Consider the following 26,468-nt stretch of genomic DNA (forward strand, 5'->3'; position numbering starts at 1 on the left):
GATAAATGGTAACTTTATATTAATCTGACAGAGAAATGGTGGGTTAGATTCATTACCAGAATGCTAAAATTGTACACCAGAAAGGACTTCAGAGATTATCAACTCTAGCATCCCTCAAGACTGCTCCTCAGATCACTCCAGCAGAAACAGTTACTAAGTCAGCAAAACTGAGGCCCTCACTGCCAATGTCTTCAGGAAATGCTGAGTTATACCAAGCGAAACATGCTTCTTTCTGCAGAGTCTTGAGGGCAGGACTCCTCGGAGGTTTAATATGCTAACATGCACTGCCCTTCTCTAAGAGGGATATCAAACACAAAATGTCTGAAATTTAATTGACCACAAGACTCCTTTTCAGCAAAACATTTTGCAGGGTTACTGTCTTGAATCTCCTGGACACAGTCTACTGTAGATATCTGTAATACAAGAGGTTTCTCATATCGCTGACTCTTAGGTTCTCAAAAGAGCTCTGTAGAACTGGCATGTATTTTGCAGTAAGCATTCTCATTTAAAAAGCAAAATCTGAAATGACATAACTTTTTGCTGTTATTGCATCATTTAACAGAAAAAATATTTGGAAAAACTATAGGGCTACCTGTCAAAAACAAAAAATAACATGTTGTGATAAAGCACATAAATAATATTTATTCCATATAAACTTATTTTAAGTGATAGCCAAGATAATTTCTAAAATATAAAAGAAACCATTCACTATGAAATCTATCCACATCAAAATATATTAAATTTGGCTGCATCTAAACAAAAAGGGTGTTTTTCTTCTTTTTTTGAAATATACCAAAAAAGTCACTTTAGCTTACAGAGTTTTTATAGATACAAATCAGATTATCATTCTAAAAATGACTCTACAAACAACAATGTTGACTCACTAGTTTAATAGCAGTTGGTTAGATAAATACTTGTCCTGGAAATTTTCATACAGAAATGCAGTTGTTCAAATTTTAGAACACAAAGCCAATTCCAAGTGAAAGCGAATAAAATATCTCCCTTAGATACAATCTTGCCTTTATCATTGCTAGTCGATGGTTTATTTACAATGTGATATTGAGTGGTACAAATATCAGTTTATTGTTTAAAGGAATGTCTTGACTTGGTTGGAAAGGTTAAAATATGATTTACGACAAAAATAAATCAAGTTATTACAACCCTTCCTCCTCAACCACACACACTGCACGCTCTGTGTTGAATCTCCCTGAAATGCCCACTAGGCCTAATTTTTTTGTAATAATAAACAGGTAAAAAGGCTACTTGAGATAGAAATTACTTTTCCAAATTTTGCTATAATCCTTGAATACTTATTTGATAGAATTTTATTTTATGAACACTATATGCAATTTTAAAATGACATATAAAGATAACAGTCTGTAGGAAAGCCTCTGTCTAATTCTATATAACATATATGTTTTTTTTTTTTTGAGACAGGGTCTTGCTCTGCTGTCCAGCCTGGAGTGCAGTGGTATAATCATGGCTCACTTCAGCCTTGAGCTCCTGGCCTCAAGTGATCCTTCCACCTCAGCCTCCCATGTACAGGCACGTGCCACCATGCCTGGCTAATTATTTTATTTTGAAGGGACGAGGTTTTGCTCTGTTGCTCAGGCTAATCTTGAACTCCTGGCCTCAAGTGATGCTCCTACCTTGGCCTCCCAAAGTGCTTGAATTATAGGCAAGAGCCAGTGCCCCGCCCTTAATTTTGCTATTCTGAAGCTCTCCTCCATGTGTATCCAAGGATGCATGGACAAGAAGACCCCAGGGTGAATATTACTTATCTCATAGCAAGGGGAAAAAAAATCGAAGTGCTTTTTCTTTCTTTCTTTTTTTCTTTTGAGACAGAGTCTTGCTCTGTTGCCCAGGCTGGAGTGCAGTGGCATGATCTTGGCTCACTGCAACATCTGCCTCCCGGGTGAGTCTTGTGCCTCAGCCTTCTGAGGAGCTGGGATTACAGGCACACACCATGACGCCCAGCTAATTTTTGTATTTTTAGTAGAGATGAGTTTTCACCATGTTAGCCAGGCTGGTCTCGAACTCTTGGCCTCAAGCAATCTGCCCACCTCAGCTTCCCAAAGTCCTGGGATTACAGGCGTGAGCCACTGCGACCAGCCCCAAGTGTGTTTTCTTTTACACCATTTACTATCTTTTCTGTGTGAAGAGGCAAACTGTTTTTTTTTTTTTTTCTATTGGGGTGAAATTCACATAAAGTCAGCCATTTAAAGGGAACAATGCAGTGGCATTTAGTTCAGACACAATGTTATGCAACCACGATTTCTATCTAGTCCCAAAGCATTTTTATCACCACCAAAGTAATCTTGTACCTGTTAATCAGTAGCTGCCCATATTACTTTCAACCCAGCCCCAGAACACCAATCTGTGTCCTGTCTCTGTGGACTTACCTATTCTGAGTATTTCCTATAAATGGAAATGTACAATATGTGACTGTTTTTGTCTGGCTTCTTTCACTTTGCGTAATGTTTTTGAGGTTCAATCACATTGCAGAATTTATTAGTGCCTCATTCACTTTCATGGACGAATAATATTTCACTGTATGTATATGCTACAACTGGTTTATCCACTCATCACTTGATAGACAATCTGGGCTGTTTCTGCCATTTGGTTATTGTGAATAATGCTACTATGAACATGCTCACACACATACTTACTTGAGTTGCGTTTTCAATTCTATATACCAAGGAGTGGAACTGCTGGGTCATATGGTAATTCTGTTTAACTTTTTGAGGAACTGCCAAACTACTTCCCACAGTGGCTAAACCATTTTATGCTCCCACCAGCAATGTATGACGGTTCTAATTTTTCTATACCTTTGCCAGCCCTTGTTATTTTTCAGTTCCCCCCACCCCATTATGGTCATCCTAGTAAATATGAAGTGGTATCTCATTGTGGTTTTCATTTGCATTCCCCTAATGACTAATGATGTTCAGCATCTTTTCATGAGTTTACTGGCCATCTGTATAACTTATTTGGGAAATTGTCTATTCAAGCCCTTTGCCCATTTTCCAACTGGGTTGTTTGTCTTTTTGCTGTTGAGTTATAAAAGTTGTTTATATTCTGGATACTAGATCCTTATTAGATATATTATTTGCAAATATTTTCTTCCATTCTATAGGCATCTTTTCATTTTCTTGGTAACATTCTTGGATGCAGAAACTTCTAATTTTGATTAAATCCAATTTATCTTTTGTTGTTGTTGCTTGTAATTTTGATATCATATTTAAGAATATATTGCCAAATTCAAGATTATGAAGATTTACCCCTATGTTTTCTCATAAGAGTCGTATGATTTTAGGTTTTATATACAAACAGTGTTTTGTCTTGTTTTGTTTTGGAGACAGGGTGTCACTTTATCACCCAGGTTGGAGTGTAGTGGCACGAACACGGCTCACTGCAGCCTCAACTCCTGGGGTAAAGTGATCCTCCCACCTCAGCCTCCTGAGTAGCTGGGACTACAGGTACACATCACCACGCCCAGCTAATTTTTGTATTTTTTGTAGAGATGAGGTTTTGCCATGTTGCCCAGGTTGGTCTTGAACACCTGAGCTCAAGTGATCCACCTGCCTTGGCCTCCCAAAGTGTTGGGACTACAGGTGTGAGCCACCATGCCTGGCCCAACCACTGTTTTTTAAAGTATGCTATTTCAAGGAGGGAAGATAATTTGTTATGAGGGTGAACATGATAAAGATACATCCTCCTTTTTTTATTTACTTATTTTAAAAGTAGATTGGTTAGTTGGGTTTGTAAGTGGTCGGTCTGGAACACCTTTGCAACATGGATTATCATAACTGATAGATGTTTCTGGAAGATTATGAGCTATCTCTTTCTTTCTGCACCTCTCCATATTTGTCTCTTTGACAGTGGTATCCCTGGGGAAGAAGGCAACGTTCTCCAAAGTTGAATTATAAGTGAACATAAGAAAACACTAATGTGGCTGTGCATGGTGGCTCACGCCTGTAACCACTGAGACGGGCAGATCACTTAGCTGAGATGGGCAGATCACTTGAGGTCAGGAGTTCTAGACCAGCCTAGGCAACATGGGGAAACCCCGTCTCTACTAAAAATTTGAAAAAGAATTAGCCAGGTGTGGTGGCGCATGTAATCCCAGTTACTTGGGAGGCTGTGGCACAAGAATTCCTTGAACCTGTAAGGCGGAGGTTGCAATGAGCAGAGATCATGCCACTGCACTCCAGCTTGGGCGACAGTGCAAGACTCTGTCTCAATAAAAGAAAATGTTAATGTACACTCACAGTCAAAGGCTATAGCAGGTATTTGTTGATTGTTCTTGTTGACTATTCTATTCTTTTGGGAAAACCCATCACTTTCTCTAATTCTAAGTCCTAAAGTTGTGTCTTTAGCTGCTCAAGGGTGAGCTCTAGGCATAATTACAGGTAATGAAAATCAATTTCAGACTTTTCCTGGGGCTCTGGAAACAGCCTTGTTATCTTTCCCATTTCACAAAGGTAGAGTTGCTGATGGACAATTAAATACATAAAAATTATGTATTATGTATTAGAAAACTTCAAATAGAAATATCTTTCATATGTATAGGATACAAACACTTCCCTGTATTTTCTGTTCATGAAAATTTGGAGGCAGTACAGTTGTAATTTATGTGCTAACTCTTATAAAACAGTAGAAAACACAAGGAATGAAAAAAACATAAAACAACAAATATCTGGCAGGAATATTCTCACATGGAAACAATGGAACTTTGATATGCTTTAAAAGAAATACTCAGAAGCATAGATCAGCAAACTGTGTTCCAAGAAACTGTAACCAAAGTCAAATCCACTTCCTCTAACAGCCAGATAATATAAAAACAGCACTGATGGAGTTTTTCTTGTTTTTATAAATGCTGATTTGGTCCTGTTTTTCTAGAAAATAGAGTCCTTACAGGATAAAGAAAAGGGATTTACTTAAAGTTATTCTGAAGTTCTAATTTTAAAACACATTAGCCTATAAACCGAGAATGTATTAGGCAATAAACGAGATTAAAATAATACGTGGAAAATTTGGATATACCACTCTTAGCTATTAATGGGTTTCAATAGTAATACTTTTCAAATAAATTTTCACCTTTGTTTTCATCAAAACAACAAAATTCTAAATGTTGGGAGTAATCTGTCTCAATATTTATTTATTTAGAGATGGAGTCTCGCTCTGTTGCCCAGGCTGGAGTGCAGTTCACGATCTCAGCTCACTGCAACCTCCACCTCCCAGGTTCAAGCAATTTTCCTGCCTCAGCCTCCTAAGTAGCTGGGATTACAGGTGCCCACCACCACGTCTGGCTAATTTTTGTAACGACAAAAATCACATGTAACCATACCCAATTACAGCAAATGACTGCAAGAAACTATAACAAATTTTTTTCTTGTTAATGTGTGCTGCAGACAATCTTCAGAGAAGTGACTTATTTCTATTGGACTTTTCCTGGCTAACATTCCTAAGACAGTGCCATAGCTCTACGTACCTAGATCAAAGTTGTTGGAATTGAACAGAAATTCTGGTAAATAAAAGAACTCTGGGATAAGTTCTTTTACATCTGCCATGTTGTGCTTTGACGCTGAATACCAGGCCTCGCGCACACTGTGAAACATCCGGTCAGCCAGGTCAAAGTGGCCACCCTGTGGGCAGAATAAGACACCTCTCTATTAGAGAACTGTTCCCACCTGACAGCTTCTGTCAAGTTCAAGAGCTTGAAAACTTCAACTACAGTTGGTGACATTTCAATTTCCCATTATCCTACATTAAATACACACAAATTTTTAATAAACATAAAACATCTAATTCTCTTCGGGGTAATCCTTACAGAGGGTTCTCTCTGCATTTGTTTTTATAATCAAACTGAAATCCAAATGTAAAGATTTTAAAAAGTCATCCAAAAAATAGTAGATTTTAAAGAGAGGACAAGGCTGTAAGAAATATGAGTTCTGGCCGGGTGCGGTGGCTCACGCCTGTAATCCCAGCACTTTCGGAGGCCGAGGTGGGCAGATCACGAGGTCAGGAGATCGAGACCATCCTGGCTAACACGGTGAAACCCCGTCTCTACTAAAAATACAAAAAATTAGCCTGGCGAGGTGGTGGGCGCCTGTAGTCCCAGCTACTTGGGAGGCTGAGGCAGGAGAATGGTGTGAACCCCAGGGGCGGAGCCTGCAGTGAGCCGAGATCGTGCCACTGCACTCCAGCCTGGGCGATAGTGAGACTCTGTCTCAAAAAAACGAACAAACAAACAAGAAATATGAGTTCTTCCATAGTTTGATGATGCCATCACAAGAAAAGATTCTAATGTAAATCATCTACAGTTGGAAACATTCAAATTATGTTTGGCTAATTTTATAAATTAACATGATATGCAAGTTCTCATACTAATGAAAATTAAATGGAGAATTAGAAAAGGTGATCAGTTATAGACCGATGAAGCAAATTAAAATAGAAAAGGGATATTTTTCACTACGCAGCCTCACAGGTACACTATCCATCTTCTTCAGTCAAGCCCCCTATGCTGCTGTGTTTTAAGGTAACATGGTGTACCTGTCTTACGATGCTCACTGTGGGAAAATGCCAAAGTCCATGCCATGGCTGCCAATGTCTGCCATACAATCTAGCCCGTTTCCTTGTCGACCTCTTCCCCTACAACTAACTTGCCTCCTTACTTACTCTATTCTGGACACACTGGCCCCCGGGCTGCTCCTCGAACATGCCAGGTACAAGCCTGCCTTAGAGCCCTTGCACAAGCTCTTCCCTCTGCCTGGAACACGTATCTCCAGATGTCTGCAGAAGCAACACCCTTACCTCCTTTAGACTTTTTTTCACAGGAGACCTACTCTGACCACTCTACTTAAAACTGCATCCCACCTTGCCCAACCTCCTGTTCTCCCCACTTCCCATCCCCCTTTCCGGACCTATATCTTTCTGATAGCTTTTATCACATTCTGAAACCCTTACAATTTTCCTATTTTTTATTTTTGGCTGTCTCCTTCAACTGAAATACATAAACTGCACAGGTAAGGCTTTTCTCTTTATTAACTGAAGTCCTCCCAAGTACCTGGAACAGTACCTGGCACACAGTAGGTATTTATTAAATATTTGCTGAATAAATGAATGAGAACGTACAGAAAAGCAATTATAATCGAGGAAACAGAGAATGAGCTGGAATATATCATGTTTTTGTAAAATAAAAATTGTTTAATTCAACCAGTTAGGGCTGGTTGAAAAATGTATGCTACTTATGTATTTGATTAAAGGATGCTGGCACTTATTTGTTCTAAGCGAATTCTAGTTCATTAATCAATTTTGGTCCAACAAAATTCTACTTTAGTTATGTAACTACTTTGTCACTAAAATTTCGCAGAACTTCTTATAATAGAAGATAATGATGTTTTAAAACGTGACATTTTAGATAGAAGTAGGCTTGTATAAAATAGAAAAACCCCAAATTTAAAGTTTTACCTGTAGCCTTAAGAATATCTGTGTGAAAGGCTCCATCCTTACAAGGTATGAGGCCACAATCATTGCAGATGAATAGTGGGTCCCATAGTGGTATGCAGGAGTTTCTCCTGTTTAAGAAAATTAAAGCACAATTGAAACCAAAAGAAGAAATATGAAAAATAAAATTGGTATTAATTTATGCTTGAAAATGCTAGCCTATGTGATAACTGTGACACTAAATGCAATTAGTACTGGCATTTACAGCAGGAAAACTTCAGGACACCACTATCTCTCTCTTCTATATTTGACAGTAGTCCAGATTAAGTATAATTCAATGGCCTATTCCCACAAACTTAGTATGTCTACCAATTTCATGTTTTGAGGCTTACTATAATAGTTAACCTTTAATAGTAGACCATCTTCCACTAAAGCAGGATATTGACTTATAGTTTTTATTAGGTTCTGGCTTTGCAATTATATATTTCTCTAAATCATTGTTTATGAATATTAAGCACTTTTATGTATTTTTACTACATATTCTCCTTGGCAGAGGGGGGGTGGGAAAAAAGAGTTCACATAGTACTACAAGCTTAGGCTTTCTTTCTCCTTTGTTTGTTTTGCCTTTTTGAGGGAGAAACACAATAAACATTAAACATAATAAATAACAAGTAAACTATAAAGTTTGAGAGTATAGTAATTTTTTTAAATGCAAAAGGGTTCCAAAATTGCCTCAATAAAATTAAAGAGAGACAATAAATTAAAGTATGGTTCCTGGACTAAACATGATTAGAGACAGAGGCAGATTATGATAGGAAATTTCTGCCCTATGCAAAGCAGGAATACTTAGTTTTCCACCAATACTCTGATAAGCTATTTAAAATGCCTTCTAAGCATGGCCATAAGTTGGCATGCAAACCTGATTCCTCTGCTATAATAATCTGCATATATGTGTGGACATATAATACATATAGATATGATATATAAGCAATTTGAAGGAGGATGTAAGAATGTCAGACCGCTACATAATGACTTACTTTTGAAACTTGGGTACAAAGTCCAATGACAGAAAAAGTTCCTTACCATTAGGATCCTCCCAGTCTTTATACCGCTTCTTATACTGAGCTAATCGTTCATCTGTTTGTGCTCCCATTGGCTTAGCCAGGTTTCTAAACGTCTTGGGATTAGTAAGATCCACCTCCTAAAATACAAAATGTAACTCAATTCCAAGTTACTATACACTATCTAGCCTCACTAACGTAGATACAGTGGCTGTTGTGGATGATGATGATTTATAAACGCACTAGTATCTGTGGGGTCAAACTGGTATAACTGCACTCCAAAATAATGCTATGTATGTACTATTTATACACACTTTACAGACAGGCACATGGGAGTTTGTTAACAGATTCAGTTGGAAGACAAGTGCTTTGGAAATTATATGTTTCACAGAGGAAGCCGCCACTCAGGATCCAGGTTTAGGGGATGAGGATTAAGAGGGAAAATGCTTCCAAGTCTTGACGAGGACCCAGCAGGAGACTGTGGACACAATAGCTCCAATTCATCATTGACTTCATCACTCACATAATTGGAGGATCAGATCCCCCTTGTGTCCTCCCTCCCTCCACCCCCGCCCTGTCTCCCTCCAACGTTACTTCTGAGCATTTTCTTCTCAGAGGTGATCTGGAAGTGATAAAAACTAGAACACTCAGTAATTCTTTCAACTCTAAAAGATAACATCACACCAGATCAAGTAACTTCCCAATGAGATGGATTCTTCTAGTTTACCAGAGATCACTTTAAAAGTTGATGAGTTGACCTAATTCATATATTTAAAAGGAAACTAAAATTTACTCCCTGAGGATTTTAAAAGTGGAAATTTGAAATATGTGCCTGTGGCATATTTGTGTCCTTTTTATAGGACATCATGAATAACTAATTTTGCCAAACTTTTATTTTTAAAAATCTTGGGCAGGAGAAACTGATCTACATTTATGAATGTAAGTCAAGTTAGCATATTTGTTATCTCAAAGTTTATATGTAAAGTACCTTGTTTATATTTTCTGGTTAATTCAACAAATGTTAAAGTATGTACAAAGTACCAGGTGTCATCCTATGGGCTGAGAGTTGAGAGAGACATAAAATGGACTATGTGCTCAAGGACCTTGACCCTACAATTGAGTAGGGTCAAACAAATAGCAGGACAATGCTGTAAAAGAAAGCTCCCTGATTAAAATGGTGAAAAAAAAAAAACCCCAACATAGGTACCATGTTATACAGCTATAGGGCAGTGTGGGAATAGAAGGCAGAGGAGAAAAAGAACAGTAGGGTCCCCATCACAGGGCTGGTACTTGAGTGCCTCCTGAAGGATGAAGTGCAGCTGGTCAGTTGAGTTAGTTGGTGGAGAGAAGAAATGCACAATGGGCACCAGGCAGGTCAGGCTGTATGTGAAAAGCCACTAAATTACAGGAGAGGGAACTGGGGTGCCCCACGATAGCAGTTCTGGGAGTATATGAGGAATATATACACAGGAGCTACACTGAAAAGGTTGCTATAGTGAAGTTTTTCAACTCTCTCCCAAATTATGATGGTGATTCACTGAATAATTTTATTATTTATTTATTTTTACTTCTTCTTTTTTTTTTTTTTTGAGACAGCTTCTTGCTCTGTCGCCCAGGCTGGAGTGCAGTGGCACACTCTCAGCTCACAGCAATCTCCACCTCACCAGCTCAAGTGATCCTCCCATTTCAGCCTCCTGAGTAGCTGGGACTACAGATGCATGCCACCATGCCTGGCTAATTTTTTGTAGAGATGGGGTTTGCCATGTTGACCAGGCTGGTCTTGAACTCCTGGACTCATGCGATTTGCCCTCCTTGGCCTCCCAAAGTTCTGGGGTTACAGGTGTGAGCCACAGCACCTGGCCACTGAATGATTTTAAACAGGGGGATGACTCAATTAGTGTTTCTGAAACTGGCTACAGTGTAGAGGGCACACTGAAGGAAGGAGAGACTAGAGCATTAAGCCCAGTTAGGAGACCGCTGCAATGGTCCAATAAAGATGTGGAGGGCCTGAAATGAGACACTGGGTACACTGATGGAGACAAAGGTAGACATGCCTTGGCCACTGAGCAGACATGGACAGTAGGAAAAGTATAATTTCCAGCCTGTAAGACAGCATGGATGATGGTGCCGTTTCCTGAGATGGGGAATACACGGTGAGGGTCAGAATTGCATCAGGAGAATGTGGTAGAGAACTGAAGGTTCAGTAATGGGACCTGCCATGTTCCTGTGAGATACATATTCAAATATGAGTTGACAAAGTACTCCACTCCCTTCTCAGAAAACCACATTTCTTTTGGACTTCCTGTCTCTTTAAAAAAATCTACATTTTCTTTCTAACTTTCCTTGATTGACTTAAAGAAAAAATATTTTCATTTATCAATCTTTACTCCTGAGCTCTTCTTTTCCTTTTATTATTTATTGTGCATTAGGTATGCAAATTAACTATACAAGCAAATATATAGATTCACACATCAAATGCACTAACGTACACCCATGCATATAGGGTGGATTTCCTTTCATTCTTTCATTAGACCAAAATTTTCTGAGGATAGAAGTTTTATCTTTCTCCTTAATATGTTGATGTCTAAAATTTCTGAAAGGATAAGCAGTCATGATTCTAGTGAATAAGAAGGTTCATTGAATTTCTGAATTTTAAAAACAATCTTTTTGTTTGTTTACCTAGGGCTAAGTGTCTTTTGTTTCGCCTGTTATGGTTCATTTCTGAACTAATCAGACGTCTATCAGACAGGAGGCAAAGGAAGAGGGGAATCAAAATATTCATATGCATCTATTTGTTCTTGATTTTGAGACTTAAGTCATGTACATGTTGAATTGTTGGAAATCTTCTACCAAGGCTTCTTGGAATAGTATAAAAAATTTCTTTTATATGGCAGGAACATTTTGTAGAAGAGTTACTTTGTGTTTTCCTAACAAACACTTCAAACTACACAGATGGATTCTGACATCCACCAATAGATGCAAATTAATCCACACTTAAAGAAACTGAATAGATATTATGAATTAATAGCCAGTACTCAGTAAGTGGGTCAATTATCCAAACTTTTTATATGTCTGTGCTAAATGCTTCTCATCTATTTGAATTAAGTGCCTTTGCCTATTGAGAACATTAAACTACAAACCAAATAAAACATTTAGGCAACTGTAGTTTTTTTTTTTTTTCTTTGTGGAGACAGAGTCTTGCTTGGTTGGTCACCCAGTCTGGAATGCAGTGGTGCAATCTTGCCTCACTGGAGCCTCCATCTCCGGGGCTAAAGTAATCCTCCCACCTCAGCCTCCTGAGTAGCTGGGACATCTGGGGTCTGGCACCACACCTGGCTAATTTCTGTAATTTTAGTGGAGACAGGGTTTCGCCATGTTTCTCTGGCTGGTCTCGAAATCCTGGGCTCAAGTGATTCGCCTCTCTTAGCCTCCCAAAGTGCTGGGATTTTAGGGATGAGCCACTGCACCCCGCTTCAATTGTCCTATTTTAAAATTATTTTTGAAAATGTGTTCTACTTAAGCAAAATGACTTAAGATTTACCTCTGAGTCGTAATCTGCAAGGATCCAGGGGAAGACAGGATACTGCATGAGATCATTATATGATCTGCCAGCCAAAGTGTTCAAATGCATCAAATATTGGAAGTTGCTGATTTCACCTCTCTGGAAAAAGATAAATATTCATTTTTGAGCTATCGATTATTTCCACTATGTTCAGCTTTTAAAATTTTATATGCAAAATGATGTAAAGGACAGTTTCTTTTTAACAGATTTCAGAACAATGAAATACTTTTTTTTCGAAAAAGAATGAAAATAAAACATTTTCTCTATGGTATATATTTTATGGATAATTAAAGTGCTTTTAACTGTATGACTTCTACTCTAATTACAAACTTCTAAGGAAGCTCATATATTCATTAAACTTACCTCCCATCTCTGAGTCACAGACTTCTCTCCAACCAAAGTGCTAAGTAACCCAGATCTAAAAGCAATACATAATACAATAAATTACAAGCAATAAAATTTTAAATCTGAAAAATTATAAAGTTGAAAAATTTAAGTCACCTGGTCCAGGAATTTTTTAAACTATGGAGGATCTATTAGTGGGTCATAAAATCAGTTTAGTGGGTTGTGATCAGCATTTTGAAATATGAAGTAACATAGAACTGAACTGAAGAAAACAGAGGACATCAGAAGGCATCACATATAGTAAGAAAAAGTATTTTTTTGTGAATTTTGTTTGAGTTGAGTATTTATAACTCCATTTATGTGCCTTGGGATGAATGTAATATATATTTTTTACTCTAGGTCATATTCAAAAGAGTTGGAAGAACACTGAACTAGTTCAACTTACCGTTTGTTTTGTTTTGTTTTGAGACGGAGTCTCGCTCTGTCACCCAGGCTGGATTGCAGTGGCATGGTCTCAGCTCACTGCAGCCTCTACCTACTGGGTTCTAGTGATTCTCTGGCTTCAGCCGCCTGGGTAGCTGGGATTACATGCACTCACCACCACGCCCAGCTAATTTTTGTATTTTCAGTAGAGGCATGGTTTAACCATGTTGGCCAGGTCTCGACCTCCTGACCTCAGGTGATCCTCCCACCTCGGCCTCCCAAAGTGCTAGGATTACAGGCATAAGCCACAGTGCTTGGCCTTCTTTTTCTTTTTAAAACCATTTTATAATTTATTTTTTGTAGAGATGGGGTCTTGGTATGCTGCCCAGGTTGGTCTCAAGATCCTGGCCTCAAACGATCCTCCTAACTCAGCCTCCCAAATTATTAGGACTTCAGGCATGAGCCATACCGTAACCATAGTCTAACTTTCTTATTTTTACTATAATCACTAAGTAAACAGATCCAAGCATACTTAATTAGAATAACTGAAATATTATATAATATTCTGTACATAGTAGGTACATAATGCATTAAATAAGTGAAAGAAAATATGAATATTGTATAACAGGAAAGTCACTGCTGTCCAGGTCATTTAAAATTTAAACGTTACTTTTTTGGGGACAGCAGACTTCCTTAAAATGTTATAAAATCCTATTTAAGGTTTATCAGCTTTATAATATTGATAATTAATAATTGGTCATGGAACCAGGAGAAAGTATTTATATATTTTCTTTTCTGAAAGGAAATTAATACATTTGTAAACCTTAGATCCTAAACACATCCAGCTCGATGGTACTATTTTCCACTTTGAGATAGTCTTTCCATCAGGCAAATTGAATGTACAAGATACTCTCTTTGGAAAAATAGCCATGATCACTCTTCAACATCGTAAGAAAGAGGATAACTGAAATGGAAGATTAAAGTTGGAAATGAATTTCTGTTTCTTGCCTCTGAGCTCTTAAAAGTTCTTTAAGAACTGCCAACTCAGCACTGGCAGTAGCAAGAACAAAGAAATAGCAAGTTTAAGATTATCTAGGAAGCAGTAGCAATTCGCTTACAAGTAGAAAAAAGGCTTATTATGTTTTTAAGGAAATCTTTCACTTCCTGTATTTAGGTTAACAACAACACATATGATTAGGAGCAGAACATGTTTCTGGGGTTAAAAAAAGCACATATTTAGCATTGTATTTGTTAAGGCTTGGCTATAGAAAAATAAAAACAAAACTTAAAGAGAAATACACAAAGTATTTAGATGCACACAGATTGGAATCAAATTTATTTACAAATTACAGAATCTCTAGAACTTGTAAAAGTTATTTTCTTGCATGCTCTAATAATTAATTTACAGCCCCAAAGCACTGCTTCTTTCCAGTCGATTATAAAGGGCTACCAGTTACTGAGTGATATAAATGGAACTGGGTCTATAGATTCTTGATATGGCTATGTTACCTAGAAGGCCTCGCTAAGATGAAGCACAGCTATAAGGAGCATAAAGGAATCACTGATAGGTCAGAATACATAAAAACAGAAGTTTAAATGTAAATGTCAAAAAGCAAAATTTAGAGGAAAACTGGGAAATCTGCAACAAATATGACAAGCAAAGGAGTAATACCTTATGGTAGAAAAATCCTATACAAATTGATAAGATCTCAAAGCAAAAATAGGCAAAAGATACGGACAAATTACAAAAATGATTTTAAATGGTTAATAAACATATACAGAGCTCATGCTTACTAATAATCAAAGAAATATACATTAAAAAATCAGAAAACATTTTATAAAATCAATAAAATAAAAAAATTAATATACAGGCCAGGCGCAGGGGCTCATGCCTGTAATTCCAGCACTTTGGGAGGCCGAGGAGGGCGGATCGCGAGGTCGGGAGTTTGAGAGCAGCCTGGCCAATATGGTGAAACCCCATCACTACTAAAAATACAAAAATTAGCCAGGTGTGGTGGCGCGCACCTGTAGTCCCAGCTACTTGGGAGGCTGAGGCAGAAGAATCATTTGAACCTGGGAGGCGGAGGCGGCAGTGAACTGAGATGGTGCCACTGCACTCCAGCCTGGGCAACAGAGCAAGACTCCGTCTCAAAAAAAAAAAAAAAAAAAATATATACAAAGTTAGCAAGTATCTATTGAGACAAACTTATCCACTAATAGTACAATATAAACTTGTATAGTTTTTATGAATATCAAGCTGGTTTTGTGTATCAAGAGCCTTAAAATTCCTACTCTTTGTTTTATTAAGGGGACTCTACCACAATAAAATAATGAAGAATCATAGCCGGGCATGGTGACTCATGCCTGCAATCCCAGCGCTTTGAGGGGCCAAGATGGGTGGATCACTTGAGGTCAGGAGTTTGAGACCACCCACGCCAACATGGAGAAACCCCTTCTCTACTAAAAATACAACAATTAGACAGGCATGGTAGCACATGCTTGTAATCCCAGCTACTCGTGAGACTGAGGCTTGAATCAGCCTCAGGCTGAGAAGTGCTCAGCCTGATGCTGAGAATCGCTTGAGCCCAGGAGGCAGAGGTTGCAGTGAGCCAAGATCACGCCATTGCACTCCAGCCTGGTTGACAGAAGGAAACTGTCTCAAAAGAAAAAAATTTAAAAAAAAAAAAAAAGAAGAAGAATCACATTTCCAGTCTTATGATAAGAAAACCTGATAAATGCCAGGCACAGTGGCTCACGCCTGTAATCCCAGCACTTTGGGAGGCCGAGGTGGACAGATCACCTGAGATCAGTAGTTTGAGACCAACGTGGCAAAACCCTGTCTCTACTAAAAATACAAAAATTAGCCAGGTGTGGTGGCAGGCACCTGTTATCCCAGCTACTCGGGAGGCTGAGGCAGGAGAATCGCCATGAACCCAGGAGGTTGCAGTGAGCCAAGACATGCCATTGCACTCCAGCCTGGGTGACAAAGCGAGACTCCATCTCATAATAATAATAATAAAAAAAAAGCAAAAACCTGATAAAGATGAAATATCCAAAAATTATATGATGTTTTATATATGTGATGAATAGATAGCGAATGATAGTTATGTTTCTGAATAGTTTTTTGAAGAGAGGGAATATTTAAATATAACACTGAATAGAAGAAGCAGAATAAAAACTTGTATTTAGAGTATAAACTCAATCATGCACACAGCAATACTCATGCTTTAAAGAACAGAAGGTAATTGATCAAAATGTGAGCAGTGATTTGACATAGCGATTATGCATACCTTTTTCTTTTCTTCCTTTAGTTTTCAGTATTTTTAAAAAAAATTTGCAACCACCAGGGGAAAAACACTCATCTAAAATGTTAAATAATACTGTCCAGATATGAATCATCCCAACTTCACTATTAAACTGTAATATGCAAGGAACAAACCACCTACCCCTGCTCCACACTCGTGTTTGGTCGTTGCCCAGATACAGATTCTGAACTGTCCGTTAGAGATGGCACTACAGCCAAAAACCTGAAAAATTTAAAATAGCATAAAATTGCAAGTGAAGTCTCAGTCAGGATCTAATGGGAAGCCTAAGAAAGGATGATTCGTTTAGATTTTCATAGTTGCGTCTACCCTCCCATAACCCACTAAATGGCAGGCAAAAGGAATATATAAATTTTGGACTTCTCTGAAGAGGAAATAATTTCTTAGCACTGAAAACAATAGCACCTTTAGAAATTAAAAAAATCAGATAAGTAAAAGTGAATCTCAATCACTTTACTTAGCTCTTCCCATATGTGAAAGGAGTTTTGGGTTACCAATCAACATCCACAGGCCCTTTATTTGAAGAACCACCCTCATTTCCCATGTGCTCACGGGTAATATTACTGTACTGCAATGAGAAGCAATGTTGGATGGTTTAGTTATTCCTCATGGAAATAATCTGAAATATAAAATTTTCTACAATGGAGGGATTGCCAGGATCTGTATCACCCTTCAAAGAACAAGAGAATGCCTCTCATCTACATGGTTAGTTCAGAATAGCCTTATTATTCACACATTCAAAAGAATTATCTTTAAGTACCAGAGATGTGTGTTGTTTTTCCTTTTTTAAAAAATTTATAGGCTGCGTGTGGTGGCTCATGCCTGTAATCTCAACACTTTGGGAGGCCGAGGCGGGCAGATCATGAGGTCAGGAGATCGAGACCATCCTGGCCAACATGGTGAAACTCCATCTCTACTAAAAATACAAAAATTAGCTGGGTGTGGTGGTGCACCTTGAAATCCCAGCTACTTGGGAGGCTGAGGCAGGAAAATTGCTTGAACCTAGGAGGTGGAGGTTGCAGTGAGCCGAGATTGCGCCACTGCACTCCAGCCTGGTGACAGAGCAAGACTTTGTCTAAAAAAAAAAAAAATCATTATTATTTTTTGAAACAGTGCCTTGCTCACTAAGGCTAGAGTGCAGTGGTGTGATCGTGGCTTACTACAACCTTGACCTCCTGGGCTTAAGTAATCCTCCCACCTCAACCTGCCATTACAGGCATGTGCCACCATGCCCAGCTAATTATTTTATTTTTTATAGAGACAGGGTCTCACTATGTTCCCCAGGCTGGTCTTTAACTCCTAGACCAAAGTGATCCTCCCTCCTTGGCCTCCCAAAGTGCTAAGAATATGAGCGTGAGCCATTGCATGGCTTGGCCTGTTTTTCACTTAAAAGGTAAATTTTAAATATAGTTTATTAAAGATAAAAATATGCTTAGATTAGATTAACTGCTTTATTTAGCTACACTACTTCTTCAAGGATGAAGGTATCCAACATTCCCTTCCATGGCCAGAGAAAAGTCCCACATAAATTAAATTTACTCAGTCCTTGCATTCAATAGCAAGAAACTGCATTGGCTTCATTTTGGTAAATACAAAGAAAGCTTATTTTGAAACTAAAGTTTTATTTTTGGCCGGGCACGGTGGATGGCTCATGCCTGTAATCCCAGCACTTTGGGAGGCCAAGGCGGGCGGATCACAAGGTCAGGAGATCGAGACCATAGTGGCTAACACGGTGAAACTCCATCTGTACTAAAAATACAAAAAATAAGCCGGGGATGGTGGCGGGTGCCTGCAGTTCCAGCTACTCGGGAGGCTGAGGCAGGAGAATGGCGTGAACCCGGGAGGCGGAGTTTGCAGTGAGCCGAGATCATGCCACTGTACTCTAGCCTGGGCGACAGAACGAGACTCCGTCTCAAAAAAAAAAAAAAAAAAAAAAAAGAAGAAGAAAAAAAGAAACTAAAATTTTATTTTTAAAGCTACAGTTTCATCATCCTTTGTATTTAGACACACAGGACTTTAGTGATAAAAGTAGTTTTTGATGATCTCTACTATAAGTTACCAGAAGGAAAAATGGTATGTCACAATAGAATTGCACCATTTTAAAAGTCAGAAGAATAATTGTTTCAAGAGGGTGGCAAAAATAATATAAATTATTTTCTTCAAAGATGTTGGCTCATTGATCTAGATTTTTAAAAACCAGCAAAACTGAGAAAAGATTCCCCCTCCCATATCTTCCCATAATAGTATACAAAGTGTTCTGAATAAACAAGACCTTTGATAGACTTTGTTTCTGATTCCTTTCTGAAAAGCAAGGAGGTAATTCCGTCCATCTCCAGAGAAAACTTCCACAGCAATAGGCTGAAATGATCAGAGAGAAAAACATTAAGAAAAAACAGAAGTTCACAAATAAAATTATATATTAACTTTTCCACTATAAATTTCTACAATGTTCAAGAAGTTAATTTGCGGCCAGGTGCGGTGACTCATGCCTGTAATCCCAGCACTTTGGGAGGCCAAGGCAGGTGGATCACAAGGTCAGGAGATCGAGACCACCCTGGCTAACACAGTGAAACCCCGTCTCTACTAAAAAATACAAAAAATTAGCCGGCCTTGGTGGCGGGTGCCTGTAGTTCCAGCTACTCGGGAGGCTGAGGCAGGAGAATGGTGTGATCCCAGGAGGCAGAGCTTGCAGTGAGCCAAGATCGCGCCACTGCACTCCAGCCTGGGCGACAGAGCGAGACTCTGTCTCAGAAAAAAAAAAAAAAAAAAAAAAGAAGTTAATTTGCTAACACTTTTAGAGTCATGAATTCCCTGCAGATTAAGCTACACAATAAATAGATATTTCTTATTCTGCTCAATTTATCTCTGAAGTCTTTAACAACAGAATAAAAAAAGTAATTATAATTTTATAATTATAATTTTATAAAATTATAGTAAGGATGTAATTTTTATATTAGAAGAAAACTAAAATGTTGATTTGGATAGCTACAGGGAAAGATGGATAACAAAGATAATTACCCAAATTTTAGGCTGTGTTTAAACAAGAGAAATGCATTATACAAAATTATGCATCCACGTGACCTGAGTCTGTCTATAACCACATCTAAGGATTATTCTAAATGCAAATCCTGGCCGGCCACGGTGGCTCACGCCTGTAATCCCAGCACTTTGGGAGGCCGAGGCAGGCGGATCACGAGGTCAGGAGATCAAGACCATCCTGGCTAACATGGTGAAACCCCGTCTCTACTAAAAAACAGAAAAAAATTAGCTGGGCGTGGTGGCAGGCGCCTCTAGTCCCAGCTACACAGGAGGCTGAGGCAGGAGAATGGTGTGAACCAGGGAGGTGGAGCATGCAGTGAGCCTAGATCGTGCCACTGCACTCCAGTGTGGGTGACAGAGCAAGACTCCATCTCAAAAAAAAAAAAAAAAATGCAGATCCTATTGAGGGTTTCCACGGCACATATCAATTTTAAAATAATACATTTTCGGCCGGGTGCGGTGACTCACGCCTGTAATCCCAGCACTTTGGGAGGCCAAGGCGGGCGGATCATGAGGTCAGGAGATCGAGACCATCCTGGCTAACACAGGGAAACCCCGTCTCTACTAAAAAAAATACAAAAAAATTAGCCTGGCGTGGTGGCGGGCGCCTATAGTCCCAGCTACTTGGGAGGCTAAGGCAGGAGAATGGCGTGAACCCGGGAGGCGGAGGTTTCAGTGAGCTGAGATCATGCCACTGCACTCCAGCCTGGGTGACAGAGCGAGACTCTGTCTCAAAAAATAAAAATAAAAACTAAAAAATAAAATAAAATAAAACAATACATTTTCAGAATAAAGAAACAGGATAAAACAGTACTACTAAATTGACTCACCTGCAGGAGATATCTCCTTTTATGAACTTCCTTGATATCTTCATATGCAAAAATGCTGCATGTTCTCTTGAGTTGACTAGGGCCTTGCCTGGCTCCTCTAGGAATAATAGGCTCATGCATACTACAGGCAGCCAAGAGAAAAAGCAAATAAACAAAAACACAGCAAGGGATAAATTCACTGTTCCATAAAGGGTGTGCTAATTTTAAACACATGAACAGGATGGAGGAGTAATATATATCAGAATTTTCAGCTAAAAAATACATTTAAAAGAAGAATTTGTTAGCTACCTGAGATACAAGGAACCCCCTTTGATGAATATAATTTTAAAAATCCCTTTATTACTGTCAGGACCAAGTTATCTACCAGACATGGTTAGCACAGTGCCTCAGCTCACATATTTTGGGGCCCAAGAAAATGTCTTAATTTCTTTTAAAAATCAGAAAAAAAATCAAGGTAGAAAAACACATTTTAATATATGATTATATTTATACCATTAGCCACAACATACAATTTTAAATATTTTTGTATGGAAAAAGGACCCACGAAAGACTTCATGTGACCCTGATTGTTGTTGACAGTAATTATTTGAAATATCTCCTAGGAATGAACTACAGAAACAATGTCTGTATTCAAGGGTGCTAGGAAAATGTTAAAGGAAGAGAAGCAGCCTGTTGATCTTCTAAGCCCTAAGCTTCTTAACTTTCTTCTAGGTTGGTCTGTCTCCTGAGTTTTCCACTACTCACTATCACTTTCATCACAGGACTGGTAGAAAAGGAAGATGCCTACAACTCAGTCAGTAAATCTCTGCTAATGCTTTAGTCACGCTGTTTCTAGGGTACTCCGAGTACCTGATGATGCTCTTTCATTTTTAAGAGTATTGCTCACGCCTGTAATCCCAACACTTTGGGAGGCCGAGGTGGGCGGATCACAAGGTCAGGAGATTGAGACCATCCTGGCTAACATGGTGAAACTCTGTCTCTACTAAAAATACAAAAAATTAGCCCGGCGTGGTGGCGGGCGCCTGTAGTCCCAGCTACTCGGGAGGCTGAGGCAGAAGAATGGCATGAACCCGGGAGGCGGAGCTTGCAGTGAGCCGAGATTGCGCCACTGCACCACTCACTGCACTCCAGCCGGGGCAACAGAGTGAGACACTGTCTCAAAAAAAAAAAAAAAAAAAAAAAAGAGTATTTTCTCTACAATTGTATATCTGCTATATTTTTTAAAAGGACAATTTATAAATTCAGAATAAATTTGTAAATATATAGATAATATAAATAACTCAGAATGCACAGAAATAAATGTTATTTAGCTTTCATCTTGATAAACAAGCCAAACATTTTCATTATTACCTTAAAATAACTGAATATCATCTTTGTGAATATGTAATGATGAATGCACACAAACCGAGAGATAATATTACCTAGAACACAATTTTTTGATTAAAAAAGAAAACCATGCAAATACATTTTCTGTCTTCTAAAGATAGCCATACATTGTGTCTCTTCATTCATTTACTTACTTTGGAGGTAAGGTTTCAATATCTCTTATTTCCCTGGTTGCTGTCATGGTAAATCCATCAATCACATAAAAATGCTCTTTACCAAAAAGAAGGAGCCCCTCACTGGTATCTAGGCCCTGGACTCGAGCACAGCGGTACATGTGTTGGATCTATAAAGAAGCCCACAAACATTCATTAATATAGGCTTTTTGTAAAGATCAATTTTTGTTAGACTACTACAGCATCCCTAGAGCTAAGCATATTAAATCAGAGTTTAAGCATATTGAGAAGATTAAGCTTAGATTACAGTCTGATTTACATCTGACTAGAGTAAAACTTAAACAATTCACTCATACCCATCCACTCATCTGCCAATCCCCTCTCTCTCAATATTCCGGGTGTACTTTATGTAGGCCAGGGAAACATGCGCTAGCTTCTAAAAGTCAAGAACATTAGATAAGGCTCCTGCTCTCATGAAGGGAGACAGACACAGCAAACTTGGCAGGAAAGGGAATTGAGGCATACATGTAAGGAGATTAGAATAGGATTGTGTTCTATGTGAGGCAAGATGATACAGAGTGAAAATTGCAGGGCCTGCTAACTCAGGGTAAATTTCCAGTTCTGCCACTTTGTAGACTGGGTCAAGTTTCTTAATTTCTCTGAGACTCCATGTCTTTATTTGTAAATTTCTAATTGGCTTGTTGTGAGAAATAAGTGAGATAATGTACATAATCAGGTTAGGAATTATTGGTTGCTTTCTGTTCCACACAGTTTACCTTCTTTTTCCATCATACCCCCTGGAAATGGAACTGCAGAATTTGTTTCTATTCATTCCCCACCTGGATTCTGCTCCCTGGAGATTATTGTACTACTGCAAAAAGCCAAGCTTGGCAGAAGTTGTATTTTCCTCATAGGAAGGAGCGTTGCTAAATCTCTCAAAGTAAGCATTGTTTTCTCCCAAAGGGCAGTATCTAATTCTTTGTAAAAACTCTTTCTTGCTTCAACTTAGTTCAACATGAGTCAAGACAAAAATCAGCAATTAAATCAGAGTCAAACACATGTCAGTTTGAATACACTTCCTGCACTATTAAAGCAACCAGAGCAAAAACTGTACTCATGAGATTAAAAGTTTTAAAAATGAAAGCACTGTAATAGGTTTTCTAAAATATCTAAATATAAGTCAATTTTCATTGCTACATTTGATGAATCCTGATGTACTTTAAAAGTTTCTCTATTGCAGTATATTTTATGCATATATATACATACATACATACATACATATATTATATATAAACACATACATATATACACACACACAAAATGTTTATTTCCTAAGTGTATGGCTGGATGAATTTTCAAATGCTAAAAATTTTGTGTGACCAGCATCCAGACCAAGAAACAGAATGCTCCCCAGTTCCTAGAAGCCTCTCTTGTGCTTCCTTCATACCTGGTGTACTTTTATAGTTACATGATCTTTTCTAACGTATTGTCATTCAATATTAATTAGGGCATACATTTGAACGGAACTGTTTTGATTATACTCAAATTTCTAGTGACTACTTCTTAGAGGGTAAGAACTCAAAGGTTATACCAAGATCTAATATAATAGGCAAAAGAACATCCTTTAAAAAGGTGATATTCATGACACATTCAAGTCGTTCATTCCCTTGTTTATTAAACCAATCATTCATTCAAAGGTTTACTGGTTGTCTATTATGCAACTGGACCTGTGTAAGGCAATGAGATAGGGATAAGACACAGTTTGCCTATAAGGAGCTCGACATCTAGGACGAGAGAGAAAGATACTGGAACAAGTAATTATGACATGATAATACAGAGTGATATATATAAGGCATCATGAAAGTATAGAGGAAGGGTATCCAACCAAGCCAGAGTAGCAAAAGAGTCAAAGAAAGCTTCCTATGTTTGAATATTACAAACATCCAGATAAATGGGATTATAACACACAGGATTTATTAGGATAAAGGTTATGCAAGTAAAAGGAAGGGGGCATTTTGGCAGAAAAAAACAATATGAGTGACACGGTTTGCATATGTGTCCCCTCCACATCTCATGTTGAAATGTGATCCCCATTGTTGGAGGTGCGGCCTTATGGGAGGTGTCTGGGTCATGTGGGTGGGCCCTTCATGAATGGCTTGGTGTTGTCCTGGCGGTAATGAGTCCTTACTCTATCAGTTCACACAAGAGCTCCTTTTCTCACTATGTGACAAGCCTATTCCCCCTTCATCTTTTGCCATGAGTTAAAGCTTTCTAAGACCTCATCAGAAGCCGAGCAGATGCTGGTGCCATGCTTGTACAGCTTGTAGAAGCATTGAGCCAAACAAACCTGTCTCTTTATAAATTATCCAGCCTCAAGTATTCCTTTATAGCAATGCAACATGGACAGCCACAATGAGTAAAGTGCAGAGTGGAAAAAAAAACACAACATGGTGGGTGTAATGAACTCCAAGGTGTACCAGGCTGCAGGGGCTCAGGCTACAAGACAGAGTCAGTGGAATGAGACAGAGAGGTCAGCAGGGTATTGGAAGTTGAGCAAGAAATAGGAAGGTGATGTCTTCTGTGAGTGAAGGAGAGCAGGGGCTAAATAATCCAAGGCTGGAGGTGACAGTCCAGATTGGCTGAAGCCGCTTGTAGGTTATTACTGGAATTATGGAGATGTAGAAAAAAATACAAGGCCAGATTACTGAATAGGCTGTCTACATGGATTTGAAACAGAGAATTATGGCAAGATCTGTGGTATAGAGGAAGAAAGAGAATTAGATGCCAGTTGTTAACATTGTATCTGATGAAATCTTACGCTGTTTAATGTTTCAGGGTATGAGAAAACCCTTACAGATGAGAAAAGTAGAGTACTGAACCCAAAAGGCTGCTTAAAGCTGTATTTTATTACTGAGGCTAATGCATTTACTTTCCACAGCTACCCTATCAACTCATCTTGTCTTAATAATATGTTACTGAAGTATTTACAATCCTTACTTTTCAGAAGCACAATACCTTTTCTCCTTCCTCTAACAGGCGCAGTAAGGTAGCATTATCTGTTTTCTCCTCCTCTTCTATGGAGCTGCCCTCAGCAATCTGGTCTTGTAGCTGCTCCTGGTTCTCCTCATCTCCTCCATCAGGTGCAGATCGGGAGCGTTTTAGAGGAGGCTTGACCAAACCTACAGTATAATAACCAAAAGGGCCATGTGGCATTGTAAGGACCTTGTGGGGAAGCAGTTTAGTCTCATGTAGTTCCCTCTATAGATTTCCAATTTGAGACAATTCTGGAAGGTATAGGGAGGTAGCACATTCAGTGGTTAAGAACATAGTCCTCTGGAGTTAATGACCTTGGAAAATTACTCAACTTTCTGAACCTTAGTTTCTTATCTATAAAACTGGGACAAGAGCCATGTGTGGGCAACATAGCAAGACTCTGTCTTAAAACAACAACAACAACAACAACAACAACAACAACAACAACAACAACAACAAACATGGTACAAGTACACTATCTTAGAGGATTGTTGGAGGACTAAATTAGGTAATTCATGTAAAGTGCTTAGCATTATGCTTAACACATAATAAATTCTCAATAGTGTCAGGTAATGATGATAACAGAAAGCTATAATAGTAAGAATGGTATAGCTTAGGTAGGTGTCATTAAGGGGACACCATGAATAAATAATCAATTATTGTCACAAAAATAAAGACAGCAAATTATAAACATGATTACGACCGGGTGCAGTAGCTCACACCTATAATCCCAGCACTTTGGGAGGCCAAGGGGAGCAGATCACCTGAGGTCAGGAGTTTGAGACTAGCCTGGGCAACATGGCAAAACCCCGTCTCTACTAAAAATACAAAAATTAGCTGGGTGTGGTGGTGCATGCCTGTAGTCCCAGCTACTCAGGAGGCTGAGGTGGAGAATCGCTTGAACCTGGGAGGCACAGGTTGCAGTGAGCTGAGATCACGCCACTGCACTCCAGCCTGGGTGACACAGCAAGACTCTGTCTCAAAAAAAGTAAAAAATAAACATGATTACAAGATATCCCACCTACTTGGAGGGCTCTTGAAGACTATTTCATGCCTCATTTCACAAGTGGCAGTATGGCTTTTCATACATGAATTAATTTGATCAAAATACCAGGTCAGAAAGAACAGAATTCTTTATAATACAGGGACATATAATGTAATTTGCAGATTAAGGAAACATTTTACTACCTACATTTTGACAACTTTTTAATAATCACAGTAGGATAAATTAAAATCAGTTGACAGTAACCAGTGAGGACCCAAAGTATGAGAAGTACTTAAAATGCATGCCAAATCACACATTTTGTTTAAATTAATATTGTTTGTGCCATCCAAAGTAACACTATACCTGCCTGTTACAGTTGCTCTAAGCACTTTGGAAAAGCACAAGTCAGCCTGAGTCTTATCCTTTGAATATTACTTATCAGAGGTTCTGCTTTGCCTTGAGAAGAGCCTTGTTTTCATATTTGAACAAGTGTAATAAGTAAGCAAGAGAGATCAAATCCTGCAGAGAACATCCACAAGGGGTGGAAAGCTTACAGCTGCTTTATTTTTAGCTTAATGAATCAAAACCTCCATTTCTATGTCTAGCATAATACCCTGCATATTTGTGCTTTTAGCTCAATTAGAGATTAGGAAAATCAGGCCAGAGAAGTTAAAAGCCAATGACCTAAACACAAATAATCTATCAAACTCTGTGAATTATACCTTGGCTTGTATCCAGCAACAGCTTTGGACCCAATTCAATAACTATGCTGGTGCAATGTCAACAAAATTAGAAGGCTTTAATCTCTGTTCAACTACGAACAGTTTCAGTGATTTCATGAAAATGTTGGATCAATTATAAAATGTTTAGTAAGTCACAGTCATCACATGAGAGAACAGGTATGTCATAACAACAGGAGAAA

General features: G+C 38.5%; 1 protein-coding gene across 10 annotated transcripts in view; it reads right to left on the reverse strand.

Moving 5' to 3' along the window:
* The window catches only part of WDFY3 (WD repeat and FYVE domain containing 3), a 295,582-nt gene that overhangs the window by 25,810 nt on the left and 243,304 nt on the right, over positions 1-26,468 (reverse strand). For all 10 annotated transcript variants that reach the window (XM_055384561.2, XM_055384570.2, XM_055384567.2 and 7 more), the window contains 10 exons: positions 24,544-24,707; positions 21,550-21,698; positions 20,030-20,150; positions 18,433-18,518; positions 16,284-16,364; positions 12,433-12,487; positions 12,049-12,168; positions 8,530-8,647; positions 7,471-7,577; positions 5,492-5,645 (listed from right to left, as the gene is read on the reverse strand). In XM_055384561.2, the coding sequence (XP_055240536.1) occupies positions 5,492-5,645; positions 7,471-7,577; positions 8,530-8,647; positions 12,049-12,168; positions 12,433-12,487; positions 16,284-16,364; positions 18,433-18,518; positions 20,030-20,150; positions 21,550-21,698; positions 24,544-24,707 (1,155 nt within the window). The remainder of the gene's footprint in view (positions 1-5,491; positions 5,646-7,470; positions 7,578-8,529; positions 8,648-12,048; positions 12,169-12,432; positions 12,488-16,283; positions 16,365-18,432; positions 18,519-20,029; positions 20,151-21,549; positions 21,699-24,543; positions 24,708-26,468) is intronic.

Source organism: Gorilla gorilla, chromosome 3 (assembly GCF_029281585.2).
Source record: "Gorilla gorilla gorilla isolate KB3781 chromosome 3, NHGRI_mGorGor1-v2.1_pri, whole genome shotgun sequence".
Taxonomy (NCBI): domain Eukaryota; kingdom Metazoa; phylum Chordata; class Mammalia; order Primates; family Hominidae; genus Gorilla; species Gorilla gorilla.